At 47.3% G+C, this 22,360-nt stretch overlaps 2 protein-coding genes across 10 annotated transcripts in view; one reads left to right on the top strand and one right to left on the bottom strand.

Moving 5' to 3' along the window:
- ATIC (5-aminoimidazole-4-carboxamide ribonucleotide formyltransferase/IMP cyclohydrolase) overlaps positions 1–10,506 on the top strand; it is a 42,085-nt gene extending 31,579 nt beyond the window's left edge. For all 3 annotated transcript variants that reach the window (XM_035139040.3, XM_035139050.3, XM_088666914.1), the window contains exons 14-16: positions 6,374–6,556; positions 9,042–9,197; positions 10,001–10,506. In XM_035139040.3, coding sequence (XP_034994931.1) covers positions 6,374–6,556; positions 9,042–9,197; positions 10,001–10,120 — 459 coding nt within the window. In that variant the 3' untranslated portion in view covers positions 10,121–10,506. The remainder of the gene's footprint in view (positions 1–6,373; positions 6,557–9,041; positions 9,198–10,000) is intronic.
- A 5,210-nt stretch (positions 10,507–15,716) lies between these two features.
- The window catches only part of FN1 (fibronectin 1), an 81,107-nt gene continuing 74,463 nt past the window's right edge, over positions 15,717–22,360 (bottom strand). For 4 of the 7 annotated variants that reach the window (XM_088666791.1, XM_088666577.1, XM_088666737.1 and 1 more), the window contains 2 exons: positions 17,085–17,195; positions 15,717–16,469 (listed from right to left, as the gene is read on the bottom strand). In XM_088666791.1, the coding sequence (XP_088522917.1) occupies positions 16,392–16,469; positions 17,085–17,195 (189 nt within the window). In that variant the 3' untranslated portion in view covers positions 15,717–16,391. The remainder of the gene's footprint in view (positions 16,470–17,084; positions 17,196–22,360) is intronic. The other 3 variants (XM_088666616.1, XM_088666760.1, XM_088666702.1) reach the window with 1 other exon arrangement.

The raw sequence follows: 22,360 nt of genomic DNA, 5'->3' as shown, positions 1-22,360 counted from the left end.
GTTTACCTTCCCGCTATAGCGGTTCCTATTTATCTACTTGCATTTTGATGTGCTTTCGAACTGCTAGGTTGGCAGGAGCTGGGACCGAGCAACGGGAGCTCACCCCGTCACAGGGATTCGAACCGCCGACCTTCTGATCAGCAAGCCCTAGGCTCAGTGGTTTAACCACAGCGCCACCTGGGTCCCTCAGGTTAAACTGTACCATACTTAATTAAAAAAATAAGACATCCCCTGAAAATAAGCCACTGTGGTTTTTTCCAAGGAAAAATAAATATAAGACGGTGTCTTATTTTTGGAGAAATATGGTACTAAGTTCTTTAGTACTCAATTGGAGCAAATGGCAATTGGGGTTTTCTCTGGGTTGATGTTGGCTCCGTTTTAGAGCTAAAGAGAGGTTTTCACTGGGAAAGGTGCAGGGCAAGGGGGAAACAGCTCAGAGCCCCCCCCCTGCTTTCTAGGCACAGGCCAAGGGGAAGCATGGAGGGAGCCCTAAGTGCCCCTTGAGTTTTTATCTTCAGAGCTGACAGGATTTGCTGCTTTCCCCCTTACTAGGAATCATGGTGTTCAAATTTAGTTACTCAGGCGAGAGGCAGATAATAAGCTAAGCAACCCAGAATGCTTATGAAGCAATAAAGGTAATAGAAGCACATAGCTTTAGATCCTGAATTGTTCTTCTCCGGGGACAGAAGGACTGCTTCCATTCACATCCAACGGAAACCCCTGCTGGGATTTTTGCTAATTTCCTGTAGACCCACCCCGTCCCCTGGCCACGGCCACCTATATTTTTGCCACCACCAAAGCAAGGTAGATTTTCTAGGGGCTGCATGTGGCTTGGGGAATTGGTGGAAACTATAATGCAGGGGTGAGGGACCCAGGTGGCGCTGTGGTTAAACCACTGAGCCTAGGGCTTGCTGATCAGAAGGTCGGTGGTTCGAATCCCTGTGACGGGGTGAGCTCCCATTGCTTGGTCCCAGCTCCTGCCAACCTAGCAGTTCGAAAGCACGTCAAAATGCAAGTAGATAAATAGGAACCGCTACAGCGGTAAGGTAAACGGCGCTTCCGTGTGGCTTTGTCATGCTGGCCACATGACCTGGAAGCTATACGCCGGCTCCCTCGGCCAATAATGCGAGATGAGCGCGCAACCCCAGAGTCGGTCACGACTGGACCTAATTGTCAGGGGTCCCTTTACCTTATAATGCAGGGGTAAAGAAGCTTTTTGGCCCTGGGAGCAGATCTGAAGGTGGAGGCTGTAAGGAGCTGCCGGGGGGCAGCATTAAGGAGCAGCGCTGGGAGTGAGTTGTGGTTTCTGCCGCATGACTCCTTGAGTGTAGAGGCTCACACAGGATCCTGAGCACACTTTGCTTGGAAGGGAAGCAACTTCACACACCTTTTCTTTCACTCGGTGACTACAAACTACGAAGGAGCAACAATTAACAAATCAAACACCACAGACCAGAGGTTCTCAAACTTTTTTCCTCAGGGCTGCACTTTCAGAATACAAATTAGCTCAGATTTTTTTATTGATAAGAAATACATTGGAAAACACAAAGAAACAACTCCTAGCAATGCTTGATTTATAACACAGAACACAACTGCTATATAATATGGTCATGAGACATCCAGAAAGTATAAAACAATGCAGCTCCATAAGAACATGAATCCTTTCCAAAATAAACGAGCCTCTTACATCTGTGCCTTAAGTATCAGTAATCTCATTTATATTAGGTATAGTTTGAGACAAACTCATCTCTTCAACACAATGAAGCCTTTCTCTTTTCTGATCTTTCATATTCGTCACGAGTTCAAAATCCCTGTTCACAACAATATGTTGTGGAGAACTGTAGAAAAACAGCCAGTGCTCTAGCTCTCATTTTAAAAAGATATACATATTTGCATTTTTTTCACAAAAAAGTTGATACTATACTACACTGAAATGTTGGAATGTTTCTCTGATTGCCCTTGCACTCACTGCACTCACCACCCCCTCCTGGTTCACCAGTGCGGCAAGGCATGCCCTTTGAGAGCTACTGCCATAGACAGAGCATTTGTACTGCTCTTGTTTGTTGTGAAGATGAAGAGTGTTGTTTGATGTGTAAAATCAGCTTGTACTGAGGTTCAATGCAGTACTGAAGCCAGTGGGGAAGCCATGTTAGGCAAAAGACCTTTTTAATGGAGCAGGCAGAACATTACAGCTGCCTAGCATGCAGGACTCTGTAAATCCATTCATTGTGCAGCCCCTGAGGAATATTAAACAAGCCTAATGTTGTGTAATGCCAGTGGCTGTCTTGTTAGCTAGGAGCATATTATTCATTGGCTGCTTAAAAAAAAAAGGACACAAGTCCAGATTTTTCATTCCCTGTCATTGGGGAACGATCCTTATTTTTGTTTTTAAAATGATTCTGGCAAGAGGTGAAATCGCTGTAGGAATAAGACAGCAAATGGTTTATTTCTTTCAGTTTGGCCTTGGACTTAGGGCTTTAACATCTGGTAAATGCTGCCTAGCCAAGCTGGAAAGTTTGAGGCAGTGGCCAGGCCTGTTGACCCAGCAAGGAACTTTTCTAAAGAGCTTGTCCTTGGGCAGAAACAGGAAGACAGTCCCAAAATACTGCAGACGGTGGGGGTGAGGAGAGTGGAAAGTGCCCCCCAACCTGTTTTTAACATAGCAGAATGAAGGCCCAACCCCCAAAAATAATTGAGCTGAAGTGGGTACAGTGGTACCTCGACTTACGAACGGCTCGGCAACTGAATTTTTCGACTTACGAATGGGGCAAATGGCCGCACACTTACGAATTTCTCGACATCCGAATGGAAACCGCGGTGGCTTTAGATAGGGTTTTTCCGACTTGCAAATTTTTAGATGGGGTTGCTTCGACTTGCGAATTTTTCCGTTTCCAATGCATTCCTATGGGAAATCCCGTTTCCAATGACGCCTTTCGGCTTACGAATTTTTCGACCTACGAAGGTACCTTTGGAACGGATTAAATTCGTAAGTTGAGGCACCACTGTATCTGAAGAAGTGTGCATGTACACGAAAGCTCATACCAATGACAAACTTAGTTGGTCTCTAAGGTGCTACTGGAAGGATTTTTTTTTATTTTGTTTGAGCTGAAAATGAAATCCATATGGATGATGCAAACTCTTGAGTTTTGGCCATTAGAGATGATAGGCCACCTCCCTGATGACTGTCGCTTAACTTAAGAGGCTATTTGCTCACTGAGTTCCCTGTTGCATTGGCACTGGAGGTAGTAAGAATAGCCTTTTACTGCCCTTTAAATACAGGCTTAAAATGAATTCAGAATTTTAATCTACAGTAGTAAGATTGATCTGAGCATATGGAGATCGCTTCAGAGTAAAATGGATAGAGTTGCACTGCCTAAGCATGGAACTGGCATTATTATCTAACTTAGTGCAGGGTTGTGAGTGACAGTTATAGCACAGGTTTTGAGTCTTCATTGCATTTGCATTAGAATGAGGTTTACACCTTTCCCTGGAAAAATAAAAAAAATTCCTTCAGTAGCACCTTAAAGACCAACTAAGTTTATATTTTGGTATGAGCTTTCGTGTGCATGCACACTTCTTCAGATACACGTATCTGAAGAAGTGTATCTGAAGAAGTGTGCATGCACACGAAAGCTCATACCAAAATATAAACTTAGTTGGTCTTTAAGGTGCTACTGAAGGAATTATTTTATTTTGCTTCGACTCAGACCAACACGGCTACCTACCTGTAACCTTTCCCTGGATTTGTTTAGATTTTTATTCTGTCTCTTTAGTTCAAGGTGCTCAGAACAGAATGCATGGTTCGTAAAACAACAACAACACATATACAGACACAAATTTATCCTCACAACAGGAGGTAGTTTTAGGCTGAAAAGATGTGACTGTCCCAAGGCTACCCCATTAGCTTTGTGGCCGAACGGCTATTTGAATTTGGTCTCTTGACTCCTGATCCCAACAATCATAATTTCTACACCCAAATTGTATTTTAGAGTGCCATATGCTATTCTTTCAGTAAACATTATTAAGCCCTGCTGCTAGATAGGAGTGCGGTAATGAATAATAATAATAACTGGTAATTTCTATAATTGCGGACCCTGGGAAAAATGAGGAGGGAAATTGTTATTGATTGCATTGGTAATTACCTGATTTTAGGTTAACGTTTCTCGCTGTGAGTGCTGGTCTGTAGAGAGAGGGAGGGTGGTGTAAGGCTGCTCTTGGCTATAGGCAAAATAAAACATGTGTCTTCTTAAAAGTATCCTCTCCAGTCAGTCTGCTGAACTGCTCTCCAGCCCACCTGTAAAATAAATTATGTAATGACCTTTCCCTGAGCGTTTTAGATAGATATAACAGCATATTAGAAGGGCTGAGACCACAAAAACTTTGGATGCTAAAAGAAGCTTGCTGGCCAGACTTCACGCGTGAGGGTAATTTGCCCCCCATTTCGCTTTCTGGATTTATAAGTGGATTTACAGTACAGCCGTTTGAAGTAGACTAGTTTCTTAAGAACTTGTCTTCACATACATAGGTTTTCTGATGGATTGCTGCTATTTCTGCTTCAGATTGAGCACATGCAGGCAGGTAGAATTTAGATAGGAAGAAACTGGATTTGCTACTAAGCAGGAAGGCATTAGCCTAGTTGAAGAAGTTGTCTTTCTGCACCAGTTAATTCTTTCTGGCTTTGGCAATGCCCAGTATTGTTGTTGTTGCTTAGTCGTTTAGTCGTGTCCGACTCTTCGTGACCCCATGGACCATAGCACGCCAGGCACTCCTGTCTTGCACTGCCTCCCGCAGTTTGGTCAAACTCATGTTCGTAGCTTCAAGAACACTGTCCAACCATCTCATCCTCTGTCGTCCCAGTATAAGTGCCTCCATAAGGGGCAGGGGGAAGGGGGGAAATTGTGATCTAGCAGCAGCAGCGTTGTGTCTACCTGTGGGGCTGCCACAGCTCCCCTGGAGCTCCTCTGGCCCAATGACCACAGCACCACCATCCGGACAACATCTGCCGTTGCCTCCGCATCCTCCCTGCCCCAAGGCATCACTGCCAAAAGAGATGCCTCAAGCAAATGACTTTAATATTGAATGGACTTAGGAGGCAGCCTTGATATTGAACAGCCAAACTTTGGGAACGTGGAAATCTGTGTGACTGAAGTTGCCCTCCTGCGCAGCTGGGCTTCCTGACTGGATAGCATCTGGAGGATCCAGTCTGCCTTCTAAATTTCATTTAGATTCAGCCTGCTTTTCTAGTCCTCATTGTTGTGGAAAAAAATGTTTGAAAATATATGTAAAACTAAAGTGGCAACAGCAGGACAAAATATGCAGGGACGGGATAGTGAATGGAAATCAAAAATTTTGGCTGTTGGTATTCTGTATCTCTGCTTGCCCCCCTCTTTCTTTCTCCTTAACATTAGAGGCCTATGAGTTGTGTCTCCCCAACCCTTTAAAAAAATGCTCAGCAGTTTCTGTGTTACTCTTGTATCATCATATGTTCCAGCATTTTTGTAAACCAAAATGGTGGGGGTTTTTGTTTCTTTGTTTTTGCGGAGGATTTTTTTTTTTTTTGCAATCAAGCAGTCTACAAAATTGTATTAAAGTAACGAATAAATTTCAGCTAGAAATTTACCTACTTCTCCAGAGCTGTATATTTCCATCCTTGCAAATCTAACCTTTGACAATTATCCTATATGTTGTTTTGCTTACGTGGACAAGTTCATATAATGCTGGACAGCATTAGGTTACACAGCCTGTGGTCCTAGTGAACCTGGTAAGACTGAATTCCAAGGAAATATCTTAGAGCTTTATAATCCCCCTTTGGGTTGGGGTCCCTAATTTTTTCCAGAGCTTCATGGCTGCAGTGAGCCTTCTCTAGGCCAGTGACACCTATTCACTCAGCCAGAATTGACTCTCTTTGGCTGCCTTAAATTCCTGCGCCATCTCCCCATTTCAATGAAGTCTGTAGCACTAGTGGAAAGTTAGATAGCTTACAACGTAGTAGAGAATATTACAGCTTTCTCCATAGTGATTGGGACTCCCACGTTGAAGAACAGCTCGTCTCAGACCCTGCAGTACAACTGCTTTCCCAGAGCAAGCTAGATACCTAGAAACTCTCGTAACTTGAGTGCTCCCTTTTCCTTGGCTCATTACATGGATTATTGAAGGAAAAGCAGTCTTGTTTGATAACTTAGCAAATATTTTGCTTCCCACCCCGGCGGGTGTGTAATCTTCAGGAATCTTGTTTCTAAACTGGTACATATTGGTGACACAGTTTGTTTAACGTTTGGCTTTTCTGGTGAGGCCTTGAGTGAATTTCTTAGGGAAAGGTGCCCATGGAAGCTTGCCCTTCCTCCCAATAATTATAGGGCTCTGTCTGTTTCAGGTGGTTGGCATTGGTGCAGGGCAGCAGTCCCGAATCCACTGCACCCGACTGGCTGGAGACAAGGCAAACCACTGGTGGCTCAGGCATCACCCACGGGTGCTCTCCATGAAGTTCAAAGCTGGAGTGAAAAGAGCAGAAATCTCTAACGCTATTGATCAGTATGTCACAGGGACCATTGGAGAGGTAAGCCTGGGGGCACTTGGCTAAAGACAAACTCCAGAATCTGTTCAGGATTGGTGCTTGCACACATTTTGTTTGTTGCATTTATACCCCTTTCTCCAGGGAGCTCAAGGTGGCTTAACATGATTTCCCCCAGCTCCTCACTTAATCCCTACAACAACCTTGTGAGGTAGGATAAGCTGAGAGGCAGTGACTGGCTCAGGGTCACCCAGTGAAGTTCACGGTCAAACCAGGGATTTGAACTCTGGCCTCCCAAGGTCCTAGTCTGGCACTCTGACCACTATGCCACGTGCAACCTCTACTCACGCAGGAGACACCTTGGAATGCTTACAATCCTGCAAAAGCTCTGTGCCAAGGGACTGCATTATTCAAATATTCAACAGGATAGCCAGAGCCTAGGGAGAAAGGGGTGTGCCTTTGCATATTCATGTACTTGGGATGGGAGCTCTTGGTTGTGATTGCCAGGGCTGGATCTATGTGCTATTAGTTATTGAAGCTGCAGTTCTCTGTTGCTTTTACATAGTACTTAAGTACAAAAAACAACAGTATAAAAAACAGGATAGTTTGTTCCGAGTGCATTAGACTTCTTAGGGTAGCGCCCCCGCCCCCGCCCCCCAGTTAGGTGATCCTTGGAAGCCTCTGTAAAAAGGCCAGATATCTCTGAATTTCTCAGAGGCAAACAATACTCCCATCATGTTGTAACATCTGAAAGGTAAGAGTCAGATGCAAATAAAACTAGGATCAGTATCAAGTGTCTTTCTTCCAGATTTGGGTTTTTAAGGAAAAATAGTCATACATCATATTTATCAACTGATATTTCAGAAGATCCAGCCGGGTACCTTTATAGCTGCTTCCACATGCAGGTCTGGTTCGTAAAGAGGGAAGGTTCCTAAAGACTTCAATCTGAAGTGCCAGAAGAAATTTAAGTCAGAGCTGCCGCCTAGTTCTCATCAGAGATCTTTAAGGGAATAAAAGGACCACGAGCAGCAACTCTCTGGTTGAAAAGCTTGTGCTGAAAGCATTACAAACAAATATCCAAATTTGAACCCTGCCCCCACCCCCTTTAACTGCAGGAGGGTGTTTGACTTCTTATTCCAGTTACTTGAATGCTTCTCTAGCAAGTTCAGGACTTCCACAAACGTTGCATAACATGGTAAACTATACACTCCTTTGGAATGCAATAAAGTCTGAACGCAATGAAGCAAACAGGGATGTGGTTAAAACAGGCATTCTGCGAATCATGTCAGAAGTCTGATTGCTTCCTTGGGGCAAATGGCAGCTGGATCAGTGGCACTCAAGACAGAGGACAGTGAGCCAAGATCCTGTTTTGTTAAATGTTGTGTTGGGCTCCTTGTACTAAATGGTATGTTTGGGTGCTTTGATGTTTACTCACTGGCTGGAGTAGCAGAAAATAGGCCAAGCAAAGCATACGACTCTAAAATGAGCAGGGTGCATTGTAGTAGGAAGCTATAAGGGGACGTGTATGTATTAGTTTAAACAACAAAGGAACCGGGGGGCTTGTTGTTGTTGTTTAGTCGTTTAGTCGTGTCCGACTCTTCGTGACCCCATGGACCAGAGCACGCCAGGCACGCCTGTCTTGCACTGCCTCCCGCAGTTTGGTCAAACTCATGTTGGTAGCTACAATAACACTGTCCAACCATCTCATCCTCTGTCGTCCCCTTCTCCTAGTGCCCTCAATCTTTCCCAACATCAGGGTCTTTTCCAAGGATTCTTCTCTTCTCATGAGGTGGCCAAAGTATTGGAGCCTCAGCTTCACGATCTGTCCTTCCAGTGAGCACTCAGGGCTGATTTCCTTCAGAATGGATAGGTTTGATCTTCTTTCAGTCCATGGGACTCTCAAGAGTCTCCTCCAGCACCATAATTCAAAAGCATCAATTCTTTGGCGATCAGCCTTCTTTGTGGTCCAGCTCTCACTTCCATACATCACTACTGGGAAAACCATAGCTTTAACTATACGGACCTTTGTCGGCAAGGTGATGTCTCTGCTTTTTAAGATGCTGTCTAGGTTTGTCATTGCTTTTCTCCCAAGAAGCAGGCATCTTTTAATTTCGTGACTGCTGTCACCATCTGCAGTGATCAAGGAGCCCAAGAAAGTAAAATCTCTCACTGCCTCCAATTCTTCCCCTTCTATTTGCCAGGAGGTGATGGGACCAGTGGCCATGATCTTGGTTTTTTTGATGTTGAGCTTCAGACCATATTTTGCGCTCTCCTCTTTCACCCTCATTAAAAGGTTCTTTAATTCCTCCTCACTTTCTGCCATCAAGGTTGTGTCATCTGCATATCTGAGCCGGGGGGGCTTAGAATATAATAAACCTCTGAGTACAAATTTTGTAGCAAGGTGTTATGTAGCTGTGACCTTCCAATGGGGAACTTGGAGAAATGTTTGCATTATTGTCACTGTGTTTGCCTGCATTGAATTAGATGCCATCAATGAAGCAGGTAAATTTTTTTAAATGCCCCTTTGCAGGATGAAGATCTTGTCAAGTGGAAGGCGCTGTTTGAGGAAGTCCCAGCTTTGCTAACTGAGGCAGAGCAAAAGGCATGGATTGGGAAACTGAATGGAGTCTCCCTCAGCTCAGATGCTTTCTTCCCTTTTAGGGATAACGTGGATAGAGCAAAGCGGGTAAGGCTGTGGAATCGGGGGGGGGGGGGTTTGACTGTGACTCTTAATGACTAACGGGGCCGAGGAGTATATATCTAATTAGCTCCTCCTGCTCTGCATACTGGCTCCCTAAAATCTGTTATGTGGGTTACGGTTGCAAGTAAGAGGTGTCAAAGTGGAAGCAGGAGTAAGATGTAGGGAAATTTAGTCCAGACATGCATTTCAGGAAAAAGCTGGTGATACTTACTCAAACTCGGACAGGTTACAATTCTCATCTTCCTGCACCTTCTAAAGAGAAGATTCACCACCCTTAGTATCCTCTCTGACCTCCGTTCAGGACAATCTTCCCTAAAAGTGGTTGGCCGCTTTTGTGCAGGGCCGTCCCTAGGCCCGGGTCCGGTGGCGCGGGGCGACAGGCCACCAGGGGCGCCGCTGCGCCCGCTGAGAGGCGTGGTGGAGGCCGCCCCAGGCGCACCGGATGCAGCCCTAGGCACGCCTCTCAGATGTTCAGGCCGCTCTCCGGAGGCGCGCGGGCCTGGGGCCGCCTCCGTCACACGCAGGGGCGTTGCAACAGGGCCGGCCCTACGACCAGGCTGGATGGCGCAGGGCGCCGGCCCTCCAGGCGGTAGCCGTGCTGCGCCCGCCCGCCGCGCTGGGAAACGGGGCGGGGGGGCGCCGGAGGGATCCGTCGCGCCAGGGCGCCAGGCACACTTAAGACGGCCCTGCTTTTGTGGGTACCCCATATGTGCAGAATTGTGCAACAGCTAATGAAATGGTTCAAAAAAGCTGATTTGTTTTTGTCTCCCCCCCTCCTTTTCTTTCAGAGTGGAGTCCAGTTCATTGCTGCCCCTTCTGGTTCAGCAGCTGACCAAGTTGTGATCGAAGCCTGTGATGAGCTGGGAATAACTCTTATTCATACCAATCTCCGTCTCTTCCACCACTGAAGCTTCCCCACGTTGCCACTGCAGACATTCCTCTCTGCCCATTTCTTGTCTCTTTGCTTCTGGCAGTGAAAGCATCCTCATTAATGGGTTCTTGCTTGCTTTCTAAAAAGCCAGTCTTCATGGGCACATTTCACTTTAGTTTTCTCAAAGCAATGGGTATTATTTGTAGAATATAAAGTAGCTAACCTCTGGTGCATTTCCTGAAAAATTAATGCACAGAAGTGTTTGTCACTAATGTGTCTCAAGTCAAATTCTTCATGCATTCAAGGCATGGACTTTGCTTTTATTGGCTTTTGCAGTATGCAGATAATCAGATGGGCATTGTATGTATGGGAAGCAGATAATCTTCATACTTTGATATTAAAATACCACATTTAATCTCATAATAGTCTCACCCCATTTTTGCAGCTCTAAAATTGGCTCCAGTGCTTTCCCCACATAATAGTCACAGGGTATAATTTGACAGCAGGAGGATCCATGGAGCTGGGCTGCCGAGGGCCTTGATTGCCGGCTATTGACCGGGAAGGGCATTCAACCTGGGTGCTAGATTGCTTTTGCCTCTCTGGGTCTGTTCATGCCTCGGGGCGCGTGAGCTGCCCCACGGCTTGGCCCACACTCAACTGCTGAGGCCTGCATCTCCTCCTGCCCCACACTCTGGGACACGACGGCTTCCACTCACCTTGCCAGCTTCCAGCCATTACTGTAATTCACTACATAATGGTTGCAACCCCCCTTTTTGGGGGGGAGGAAGAGCATTAAAAATGCAACAATGATGCAGTGAAATGTGGTATTTCTATTGCACTCTTCGAAGTGCAAGTTACAATTGTTAATGAAATAGGTAAAACAAAATGTAATGCACCAGCAAGCATGAACAATATAAAATGGTAGCAAGATAAGCAAACTTCACAGCAGTAGGCATAGAGTCAGTAGTGTAGGAAGATGGGGGGGTGGCGCAATCCCAGGGCACCATCGCGGCTGCCCGCCCCGCCCCCAAAACACACGTCCCACCCCTGCACGTGGTGCGCCCTGCCCCCAGAACACGCGCCACGTCTCTGGGGGCAGCGCACCTGCTCTCCGCCCCTGGTGGCGGAGCATTGTTTCCTGCTCGGCAGGGGGTTGGGACTGGATGGCCCTTGTGGTCTCTTCCAACTCTATGATTCTATGAGGCTCCACCACTGCATAGAGGCAAAGGCCTGGGTGGTGGTTTTAAATTGGTGCCAAAAACTTAGCACTGTGCAGACAGGATATTTTGAATTTGGGGTGCCTGACCCCTTGTGATGTTCACTGGCCACTCCGATTGCAACAACTTCTGTGGCTTCTCCTATCGTGGTTAAATATGATGAGGTGACTGGCAGCTACAAAACCTATTCTGTACCCTCAGCACATGTTACCTCCACAACTGCTAAACCTCTTTTTTAAAGGGATGGAAGGTTTTATAGACCTCCAAGCATGGGAGAAGCCGCAGTCTCACTGATAAGTGAGAATTTCAAGGGGGTCCAGCACAAGTGAAATAATACATGTTGAGTAAATTTGTGGAATAAATTTAGTAGTTTGTATCCATGCCGTTATAAGCGACCACAGTACATTCTTTTGTTAACAAGGGGTTGGGGAAGAAGTGCAGGAGGATCTGCAACAACTTTGGTGAGGGAGCGGCTGAAGCTTTATCGGGCTCCTGGATGCTTATTCTCTGTATCCAGTACAGTGGTACATCGGGTTGAGTACACAATCCGTTCCAGGGTGCCGTTTGCACCCCCAAAAGTACTCAACCCGATCAGTGCTTTAGTGCATGCACGAAGCACCGATAGAGCTCTTCTGCGCATGTGATTAGAATGCTTCTGCGCATGCGCGCACGGCAGAACCCGGAAGTAAACACTTCTGGGTCCACTGAGTACTTAACCCGAAAGTACGCAGCCCGCAGTGAACGCAACCCGAGGTATGACTGTACTAGGTATCTGGACACCAACTTGTGGTCCAAGTATAAATACTCCAGCACTTGCACCGGGACATCAAGATTCTCTGTGCAGCTTCTACTACTCTACATACTGTACTCTCACACAAGACCAGGAGAGATAAAGACTTGCAAAAGCTGAAGCCCCAACTTTCTAAATGTTTGTTTCCATTTTCAAAACTCTGAAACCAAAACAGTGAGCTGCAATACGGAGCAGTGGTGCTTCAATCTGCTGCTTTAAAAAGATATGCCTTATGCTTAGTTGGAATAATTAAATGTGAACTGTCTTTGGGGAGGTGTATTATAAACTGATGGAAATAACTTCTGCCATGTTGACAGCAGAATATGTGGTAAGAGTAGGTGATTTTCACTGCCAAGGGGGAGGAAACCGGCAGCATGGTTTCTGCATGTTTGGTGGTTTATTTAAAATACGTATCTCCACTGTGAAATACTCTGAAGCATGTTCTGCTGTGCTTGTCCGATCAGATGTGCAGTTTTAAAAAAAGGGCTCCTGGTGTCAGAAGTTATTTGTTACAGGCATGAAAGTGACCAAGCAACAAAATTGACTCAATTTCTAAGACTCAATTTCTAAAGCAGGCATCCCCAAACTGCGGCCCTCCAGATGTTTTGGCCTACAACTCCCATGATCCCTAGCTAACAGGACCAGTGGTCGGGGAAGATGGGAATTGTAGTCCAAAACATGTGAAGGGCTGAAGTTTGGTGGTGCCTGTTCTAAAGGGTTTCCCCTGAAGTGTAAGAGAGAATTTTATTTTTTATTTTTTTGAGGGAGTTGGGTCAGCACTTCCTTTAGGAAAGCCTTTGTTTTGCCTAGAGAAAGAAACATTTTGGGTATATTAACTTTAATCTAAATAGACAAGAGCTTTTGATTTCACTTTACTTTCTATACCAGAAACAAATTCAATAGCTGGCGAGCTAAAGCTTTTTAATTTTTAATTTACCCAACGGCAAATGTTGAAGAAATGGTGCTGTCCAGCTCATCTAACACTCGGTGTAGCTGAGATGCAATGATAGATGAGAATGAGCTGCAGCTTCCAGAGAAAAACCCTTCATAGGCTCTTCTTAGACAGGAGTGAAACTTGGAACAGAAGAGCTCTACTGCCGCATCCACCTTCCTGCCTCTTGGCTCATTTCAAGTTGTGCTGTGCTTGGCTAGGGGGACACAACCTGTTCAAGCAGCACTGCCTAAAAAGTTGCTCCTTTGGAAGTGCACAGCTAAAACAAAGACTTCTGTAATCATACTGGGGGGGGGGATCTCCATTGGAGGTGGTGGGACTTGAATGAATCTCTCTGAAAGCAAGGTTCAACATGGCCCAGCCTACGAAGGGAATGCTTTGGGCTGTTTGTGACCCTGCAACTATGCGGTTGTAGGAACTGGCCTTTGATGATCAATAAAGGTAGGAAAATGTGGCTTCTCCTGTTGGCATCCATCTGTCTCAAGGGGCAATGGAGTGTGCCTCCAGGGGTGAAGTCAAACGGCTGCATTTGCAGCATTGAGCGACCTCTCCAGGACACAAGCCTAGGCAGTGTCTTGTCCTGCCCAGACAAAAAGACCCCTCTCTGCCTCACTGATGTGGCCCAAAGGAAAGCAGGACAATACATGTAGCACCAGCTTGGTGCCAAACATATTGAACTGGTGGCCTGGATTGATTAAAAAATAAACTGCCTTTTAGGACAGTTTTACTAGGAGCAAATACAGCCATCCCCTTCCTTGTACACGATTGAGTCACATGCGACTGCATACATGCAGCATTGTGAAATAATACAATTCTAACCTGAAATGGTGGGGTAGAGCTGGAAAGTCCTTGTGGCCCCCAAAGAGACCCCCCCCACTAATGGAACCGTGCTGAAAAAACACCAACAATGAGACAGTGCCAGCCATGCAAAGGGTAGGAAAGGGCCAAGAGAGTCTCCTTCCCTTCCCACTCTGGACCCAACATCCCTACCACCAATCAACCAAACCTTTAAACAGCTGTTGGGTGGGAAGCTGCAGCGGGTTCCCACTTTCACTTATGCACACAGGGCCTGTAACATACTCTTCCCCCCCCCCCCAGGAAGTTGCCTGTTGTCAGAGAATGGCTGGGTGACAAACAGTGGTGGGAGGCATCAGCTGAGGAACCACCAAGGGAAACCCCAGAAGAGGACGGCTCAGAGGAGAGTTCAAAGAGTGGACTGCTGTTGGGTCAACAGGATTTAGTGAGCAGGGCAAGCTGGTGACAGTGAGCAGACTCGGAGGCTGAAGCAGAGGAGGGCAGGCAAGAGGCTGCAGAAGACGACAAGGAGCCTGCCTCTCCTGTTAGTATTTGTAATGTCACAAATAGATGTATGTCACAAAGTAAAGATTTATATTCAGCCATTTATGTATTCAACTATTTTTGATTGCAAATAGCTAACATCTGCTGTGACAAGCTTCCTTCCCCCCTTGTCTCCGAGGACACGCAGAGTGATGGGTAGGCCGGAACAAAGGTTAGAGATGCCCAGATGCAGTTTGAGACGGCTTGGAAGCATCTGGCAGAGAGGAGCCTTCGAGGGGATAGAAGGTGGGGACAATCAGTCCTGGCAAGACCTACTCAGAGTGTTGCTGAGTTTGTTTGTTGCCTTGAGTAAAGTGAACTTCCCTAACAACTGGCTCTGCTTCCTCTGACCTGCATCAGACTCCAGCCCTGACACCTGTAACTGCTTTAAGGACTGCAAACAGCAATTTTCATGATAGCAACATTAACAGTATTGCAAGCCATATTATGAATAGGAAGTAACAAAAGCTGTATTACAGTATTAGCACATTTTCTTGTAATCATTGCAGTCTTGGGTTCTGTATGTTTTTAGCCTTGTGTATCATGTTGTGACTGAAGATGGTTAAGATCTCAGGGAGTACCACAGCCAAATGCTTTAAAAATAGGGTCAGAATCACTGGGCGTAGAGCAGGCATCCCCAGACTTCGGCTCTCCAGATGTTTTGGACTACAATTCCCATCATTCCTGACCACTGGTCCTCTTAGCTAGGAATCATGGGAGTTGTAGGCCAAAACATCTGGAGGGCCGCAGTTTGGGGATGCCTGGCATAGAGCATCAACATTCAACACCAGCCCCTCCTGTTGCCCTAAAGCAAAATCTTCATGTACCATCTCCTCCTCCCCTGACAAGTTCAAATGGTCTACATCAGAATGGGGCAAGAATAGAGAAAAGAAAAGGTAGGCTACAGACTCCTCACCCCCATGATAAATTCAGGGTAGGCTTTCTTCACCTGTTTCACAAGACAGGTGTCTTATAGCAATAAAGCCTGAGAGAATTTCCTTTGCTGTATCAATTAGGGATTCCTGTTTCAATTTTCACTCAGCCACAAAGCCTTAGTCCAGTTTCCACCTATCAACCTAATTTATCTTACAGTGAGGGAGGTGGTGATAAAATGAGCAGGGGGGGGGGGAGAGATGGTGGCAGCGTTTTGATAACTAAAAAAAATATCAAAAAATATAAAGGAGCTGTATTTTTATGTTGTGATAGATCCACGTTTGTACCAATGGTGCTACGCAGCACCTGTATTCCAGTGCCTAGAAGGGGGATGTAGAAGGGCTCTGTGTTCCAGTTCCAGGGATGAGCTACACAATCCAAAGAAGACAACTAGACACACAGCTGGATTGTAAATCTTTTTATTAAAAGAGTTGTCTCCCACAGTAGTTAAAGCTTTGGCACTTACAGTATAAAAAATAATCACTGATCATAATTATACCAAATTCCTCTGTCAATGGTGTACTAAGTGTCTTTAATATATTTTCCTGTTAAAAAAACACCGATGGGTAGGGGAGGGAGCAGGGAAAGGAAGAACAATGTTGATAAATAACAGTACGAGATACAAACATACCGCTAGGGAAAGAAATTAGGATAATTTAGAAAGATTAGGACTGTGCATATTTTTAAATATCACAGTGATGGGGTTTGCAGTCCCTATTGGTAGCTGCACAATTAGATGAACATAGAACTTTGGATTTTCATTCATTTCCTATGACAGGAGAGCCCCTCCCCTTAATCCCTTATGGATACTGGTTGCTGAGCAAATTATGAGTTAGTATGAGTCGTCTTCAGGGAAAATACTGAATGGTATTGAAACACTGAGCAAAAGACAAGACAGTATACAACTATCCTTTGTGAAAAGAAGTCTTGAGACGCTCCAAGAGTGGCCTCCCTTGGAGAAGCTGTGAGTTGAGCAAAAGCCGAGAAAGGCACTCTGGCCACCCTAAGCAGACCTGCTTTCCTCTAGCAGCATTCTAGAGTGGATGGTCTTGGCAAGAAAGACTTTCCTTGGCTGGTGTTAGTCTCCTCGTCGATTTTGTGTCTCTGCTTGTAGATGCAAAGGGTAGAAGCACTCAATGGGGCAATGAACATTCTGCTGGAACAAAGGAGGAGGAAGGAAATCAGAGCTCAACAGGTCTAGAAGGTGGAAAGTATCTTGCTTGGCCAAAATACAGACAACTTGCAACTCTTGACATTTCACAGTGCAAACCCTTTACAGATGAATTGTGAGGTGGAGGGACGGGCAGTTCTGCTGAAAGGAAATGTTTCCGTCCCATTTCATTCATCAAAGTGATAGCTCTATTGGCTTCCCTTCCTTCTGCCGCTAACCTGGACATGGTCCAATAAACACACTCGCTCTCGACACAACCTGCATTCCAGTCTTGTTTCATCCCATACCATACCGTAGGATATTGTGGGAATTGGAAGCCTGTGGCAGTCAGACTAGGGATGTCTGATTTAGTCACCACGTGAATGTGACTTAGAACTGTTTTAGGCTGGCAGTGCAGATGACTAGCTTATTCTAAATATTTTGGTGTTGGACTAGAAGCATTTGGTGCTGAAGCTGTGCATCTGATTCAGTCTCTTAGATTAGAAACTGCTGGGAGACCCAAGAAGTCAACAGAAGTCTATAGTGGAAGACTACCAGGAATTTGCATTCTTGGTAACAATAGTGAGCAGTGCTTAACAGCCACGGCTGTCCTATACTTACAGTATTTGAAGTTTGTTGCTGTCTCTGTGAGTACTGTGAATAGGTGTGACCAGGAGAACCTTCAGGTGAGAGCGCAGCACCTGGCCTACGACAATTGTCACAACGCCAGCCCTTTAAATAAACAAACACTACATTTTAGCATGACCTTCTGAATGGACAATGTCATATAGATCAAATTTCAAATTTGTCCCTGCAGGAAAGTGGCATACACAATTGTGCCCCTTCGTATCCTAAGGGAAAAGATCCAGTCAAAATGAGAGGTTAATTCACTAGGTATCATGGGTTCTTTTATACAGGTAAATTTTCACTAATTTTAAGTCAATTGGAACTCAGAAGCCATAAGTCTGTGTATGATTACAGTCTTAGTAGGCAGAGGAACTAACAGCATTTTAAGGTCAAGGTCATTTTAAGTGTTTTCAGTATAGGCTTAAATAAGTTGCATGAGCAGATGTACTGATCATTTGGGAGATAATATTTCAACAACTACAAAAGCTACTGTAATCTATATATATGTATAAATGTAAACTGGGCATGTCCGTTCCTCTCTAATGTTCAACGAAACTGCTTGACCGATAGCACTGAAATTTGGACACAACGCCACATGCGAATAAGAGAGTAACCTAAGACACTTTCCGTACACAGATGTCACACCTGGGCCACGTAAAAAAAACCAAACCCCGTGTTTCAGAACACACAACTCACCCCAAAGTGCATGCTGAGAAATAGAACCCAGAAGCTGACAGTTCCTTTTCCAAGGGTGGGGGCCAAGGAATGGGGATACAGGGAGGAGGCCTTGGCTCGCATTTACATACTAGGCCAAGTGGAGCTCTGGGTGGGGGGAGGAGGGACCCGAATAGGTCATGGGTTGAGCCGGGGGGGGGGAGTCACAGGAATGACCCGGGGTGGGGGGAGGGGAACGGGATACCTCATGGGTCGTGACAGGATGGGAGGAATCAGGAGACACAACCGGGGGGGGAGGAAAAAACTTAGTCCGTGGGGGGGGACACATCCTCCCCCTTTCCTGGGAAACAAGGACCCTGAGTCAGGCACAGCAATGCGTGCCCGGGCCAGCTAGTAATATAATATAATAATATATAATATTATGTCTATCTGTATGAAAGACATGTTAGGAGACTTGGATTTAACAGACAGGAATAGTACTGTGTCACCTAGGCAGCTCTTAACAGCTCATCCACAGTGCTGCAAAACTACTGCATTAGTATTGGTAAATCAGGCTTCATATACTGAGCATGCCTGTAAAACTGGGCAAAAATGCATATACAGTTGTCACAGATGGGGTGTTGGCTACTCCCGAGTAAGCACTCCACACATCCTCTGGATTTTCATAGTTTTATTGTGCATGCTATATACAGTGGTGAGATGTCTCAAATCATGTCTGCTCTGCATGGGGCAGAAGCCCACAATGGCGTCTCGTGGGCTCTGACCCCCCTTTTAAGACTCCAAACGCCCCTCCTCCTTGCTCTATGGGTCCTCCGTGGTCCCAAACCAGGCTCCTGAGGTGCCGTTCTCTCTCCTCCCTCCTTTCCAGCCCCTGCTACCAACCTGGAGCTGAGCCACCAGGACTCTGCAGAGCCCTGGACCCGTCTTAACCCTTCCTGTTCCTGATTTGAACTCCCAGACTTGCTGCTGCTCTCCCATCTGGTGGAAGTAAGCAGAGTGGGCTGCTCTCTGCAAGCCCTCTCTCTTACATCCACCCCCCCTCCAGGCTCCCCCCCCCTTTCTGAGGCCTGGTTTGCCTGGTCTGATGTCTGTAAAGAGGGCTGGAAGCCTGACAGGTCTTCCTCCTCTGTAGTGTGTGTAAAATCCTGTTCCCCGTCGGTGCTGGGTGGCTGGTCCGTGTAGTTCCTTCCGTTGTCATCCTCCTCCTCCCTCTGGAAAATTGCTTCCGATTCCCGGAGGGCTCCTTGGGTCTGCGTCTCCCCTGCTCCCCACCTGGGATCGCCCTCCCCCTCTGTGTTCCCTGTGCTACTGACGTGTGGTGGTTTGGGTCTGTGGGAGAAAGGAGCGTGCAGTTCCAGTGTGCGGTCCTCCCCTTGCATGGTGTGCGTGGTTGCCTCCGCGTTTTGGGAAGCAGGAGTGCCCTGCCTGGCCATCAGACATTTTAACCCCCCCTCCCCCCACCGGGAGCCCGGGCTCGCTGTGGCACTGTAGACCTCCTCCTCTTCCTTTCTTTCTGGAACCTCTTGGCTGCCTTCTCCCTCCACCCTTCTGTCTAGTGTCTTTTGTGTGATTTCCTCCCCCTCCCTCCTGTCAGCGTCTTGTGTTGGATGTGTGTCACGTCCTCTGAACCTTGGGCTTTCCCTAAAGTGTGAGAGCAAAGACCTGTGACCCACGGGATGGACCTTTCTCGCTGTAGGTGCTTCCCCCCTGAAGGTGACAGGGTTGATCTGTGTCAGAACCTTGAAGGGCCCCAGCCTTCTGGGTGCCAGCTTCTTCCCCCTTCCCCCCATGGGAAGGCCTTCTGACCACAGCCAGACCCTGTCCCCTCCGTGGAAGACCTTCTCCAGTCCCCTGTGATGGTCTGCCCCCTCCTTGTAAGCCTCATTGCCCCTTGCCACGTCTCCATCCAGTTGTTGGTGTACTGTCTCCCTCCTCTCACCCCATGCCTCAATAGGAGGTCCCCCAATCTCCCCCTCCCCCTGCTCTGGGAAGGCTCTGGGGTTTCGCCCAAGACTGGCCTTACTGGGTGTGAGCCTCGTGAAGACATGTACTGCATGCCCCTCCGTGGGGTTGTCATGATATTGCTTGAGAATCTTCCCTCTGAGGGAGTCCTGGGGCATATACCGGGCATCATTGCTAAAGAGTAACCCCTCTTTCTCGGCAAGCCCTTCCCCTGCCCCCTTTTTCTCCCTCAAGTCCCTCCGTATGTTCTGGGTAAAAGTGTCCTCTTTGGTGAGTTGGCTCAGTTTCTCTTCCTGCATCCCCGCCTCTGCGTCGTTCCATCCGCCTGGGGAGCTGATGTGGTGCGATCCTGAGGATTCTCCTTCTTTCCTGCAGTGCTCCTTGCCGTCTGCATCTCCAAAGGTGAGATCTCCCCGGCGCTGGCTGCCCACAGGGTCATTGTCCATTAAGTCCAAAGCTAGCACTTCTGCGTGCTTGTTCACTGTCATCTTCCGAGAGGGGGTCTGTTGCGTGACCTCACCCTCCTGCAATTCCCGGCCGCCTACGGTCAAGACGCTCATGGGCAGCTCCCTTGGGAAAATGGGAATCTGATCCTGCTTAGCCAAGTCCACCGATAGGAAATCGTCGCTGCTGCCCCTGCGGAGAAGCCCGACTGTCTCCTGGGTCTGGCCTCTTGGCAGCTGCAGACTCACTTCCATCTCTTTGTCGTGCTGTGGGGTGTTACAGGAGGGCTCAGTTGTTGGTGCTCTGCCTGGCCCCTCCCCTCCTGATCTGGCATCCAGGCTTGTGTCTGTGCCTGCCTGCTCTCGCCATTCCTTCCTCTGGGGGCAGTGTTCCACCCAGTGGCTGGGTGCATTGTAAAGGCATCTCCCGCCTTTCTCTTCCCTCTGTTTTCCCGCGTCAGCGTTTGAAAGTACCCGCGCGCGGGCTTTGTCCCTCTGCATCACATCTGGCTGGAGGGGGCTGTGCTGTGCTGCAGCTGCCTCCCCGGGACTGTATGGGAACTTGTGGCCGCTGCCTTTCCCCTCCGTCTGTCCCCTCTGCCCGGACTCGCCTCTCAGCCTCCTGCACTTCCACGCCACCATGCCTCTCAGTCTTAGAGCCAGCTTGTGCTGAGGGTCGCCCTACGAAGTGCTGGCCCGTCCCGAGTGTCCTCTCTGCTTGTCCAGCCTCCGCTCCCCCGGCTTGGCTGTGTTCAGAGCTGCTCGGTTCACTAAGCTTGGCTTCCCCTGTGCCCGGGTGCCTACCTGGTGCTTGAGCCGTTCCATAGTTGCAGGGTGCTGGCAACTCATGCCAATCCTCCCTCGGCATCTCTCTCTTCTGCTTTAGATGCTGCCAACTTCATGCCGGCTGCTCCATTTGCAGCCCTCTTCCCTCGGGGTAGCCATCAAAAGATTGTGGGCTTGCTGTCACAGATGGGGTGTTGGCTACTCCCGAGTAAGCACTCCACACATCCTCTGGATTTTCATAGTTTTATTGTGCATGCTATATACAGTGGTGAGATGTCTCAAATCATGTCTGCTCTGCATGGGGCAGAAGCCCACAATGGCGTCTCGTGGGCTCTGACCCCCCTTTTAAGACTCCAAACGCCCCTCCTCCTTGCTCTATGGGTCCTCCGTGGTCCCAAACCAGGCTCCTGAGGTGCCGTTCTCTCTCCTCCCTCCTTTCCAGCCCCTGCTGAAGCTAGCTCCTCCCCTGCTTCCCTGCTATTGTGGGCTTGCTGTCACAGATGGGGTGTTGGCTACTCCCGAGTAAGCACTCCACACATCCTCTGGATTTTCATAGTTTTATTGTGCATGCTATATACAGTGGTGAGATGTCTCAAATCATGTCTGCTCTGCATGGGGCAGAAGCCCACAATGGCGTCTCGTGGGCTCTGACCCCCCTTTTAAGACTCCAAACGCCCCTCCTCCTTGCTCTATGGGTCCTCCGTGGTCCCAAACCAGGCTCCTGAGGTGCCGTTCTCTCTCCTCCCTCCTTTCCAGCCCCTGCTACCAACCTGGAGCTGAGCCACCAGGACTCTGCAGAGCCCTGGACCCGTCTTAACCCTTCCTGTTCCTGATTTGAACTCCCAGACTTGCTGCTGCTCTCCCATCTGGTGGAAGTAAGCAGAGTGGGCTGCTCTCTGCAAGCCCTCTCTCTTACAACAGTGGTGCCTCGCTAGACGAAATTAATTCGTTCCACGGGTCTTTTCTTATAGCGAAAAATTCGTGTAGCGAATCCCATAGGAATGCATTGAATTTTTTTTGAATTTTTTTCCCCCATAGGAACGCATTAATTGAATTTCAATTCATTCCTATGGGAAACTGCGATTCGCTAGACGAATTTTTCGTAAAACGCATTCATCTAGTGAGGCAAGCTCCGCTCGAAAAATCCTTTCGTTAAGCGGAAATTTCGTTAAGCAGGGCATTTGTTAAACGAGGCACCACTGTATGTTTATTTCTGCTTTAGGCTCCCCTTTAACAATTTCATTTGTAGTGCTTATTACTTATTACTTAAAATGTAATGAACTCTGAACCTGAGTGGGCATTATCCACAAAATATGTCCAGATTCTGCAAGTATGTCATATTCCCTCCTGCCCCCCCCCCACTCTCACACACACCATGCTTCCTGTTATATAAGTCACAGCGCT

Source organism: Zootoca vivipara, chromosome 1 (assembly GCF_965207765.1).
Source record: "Zootoca vivipara chromosome 1, rZooViv2.hap1.1, whole genome shotgun sequence".
In the NCBI taxonomy this organism is placed as follows: Eukaryota; Metazoa; Chordata; class Lepidosauria; order Squamata; family Lacertidae; genus Zootoca; species Zootoca vivipara.
The sequence above is the reverse complement of the archived record's forward strand: the minus strand, read 5'-3'. Positions and strand labels throughout refer to the sequence as shown.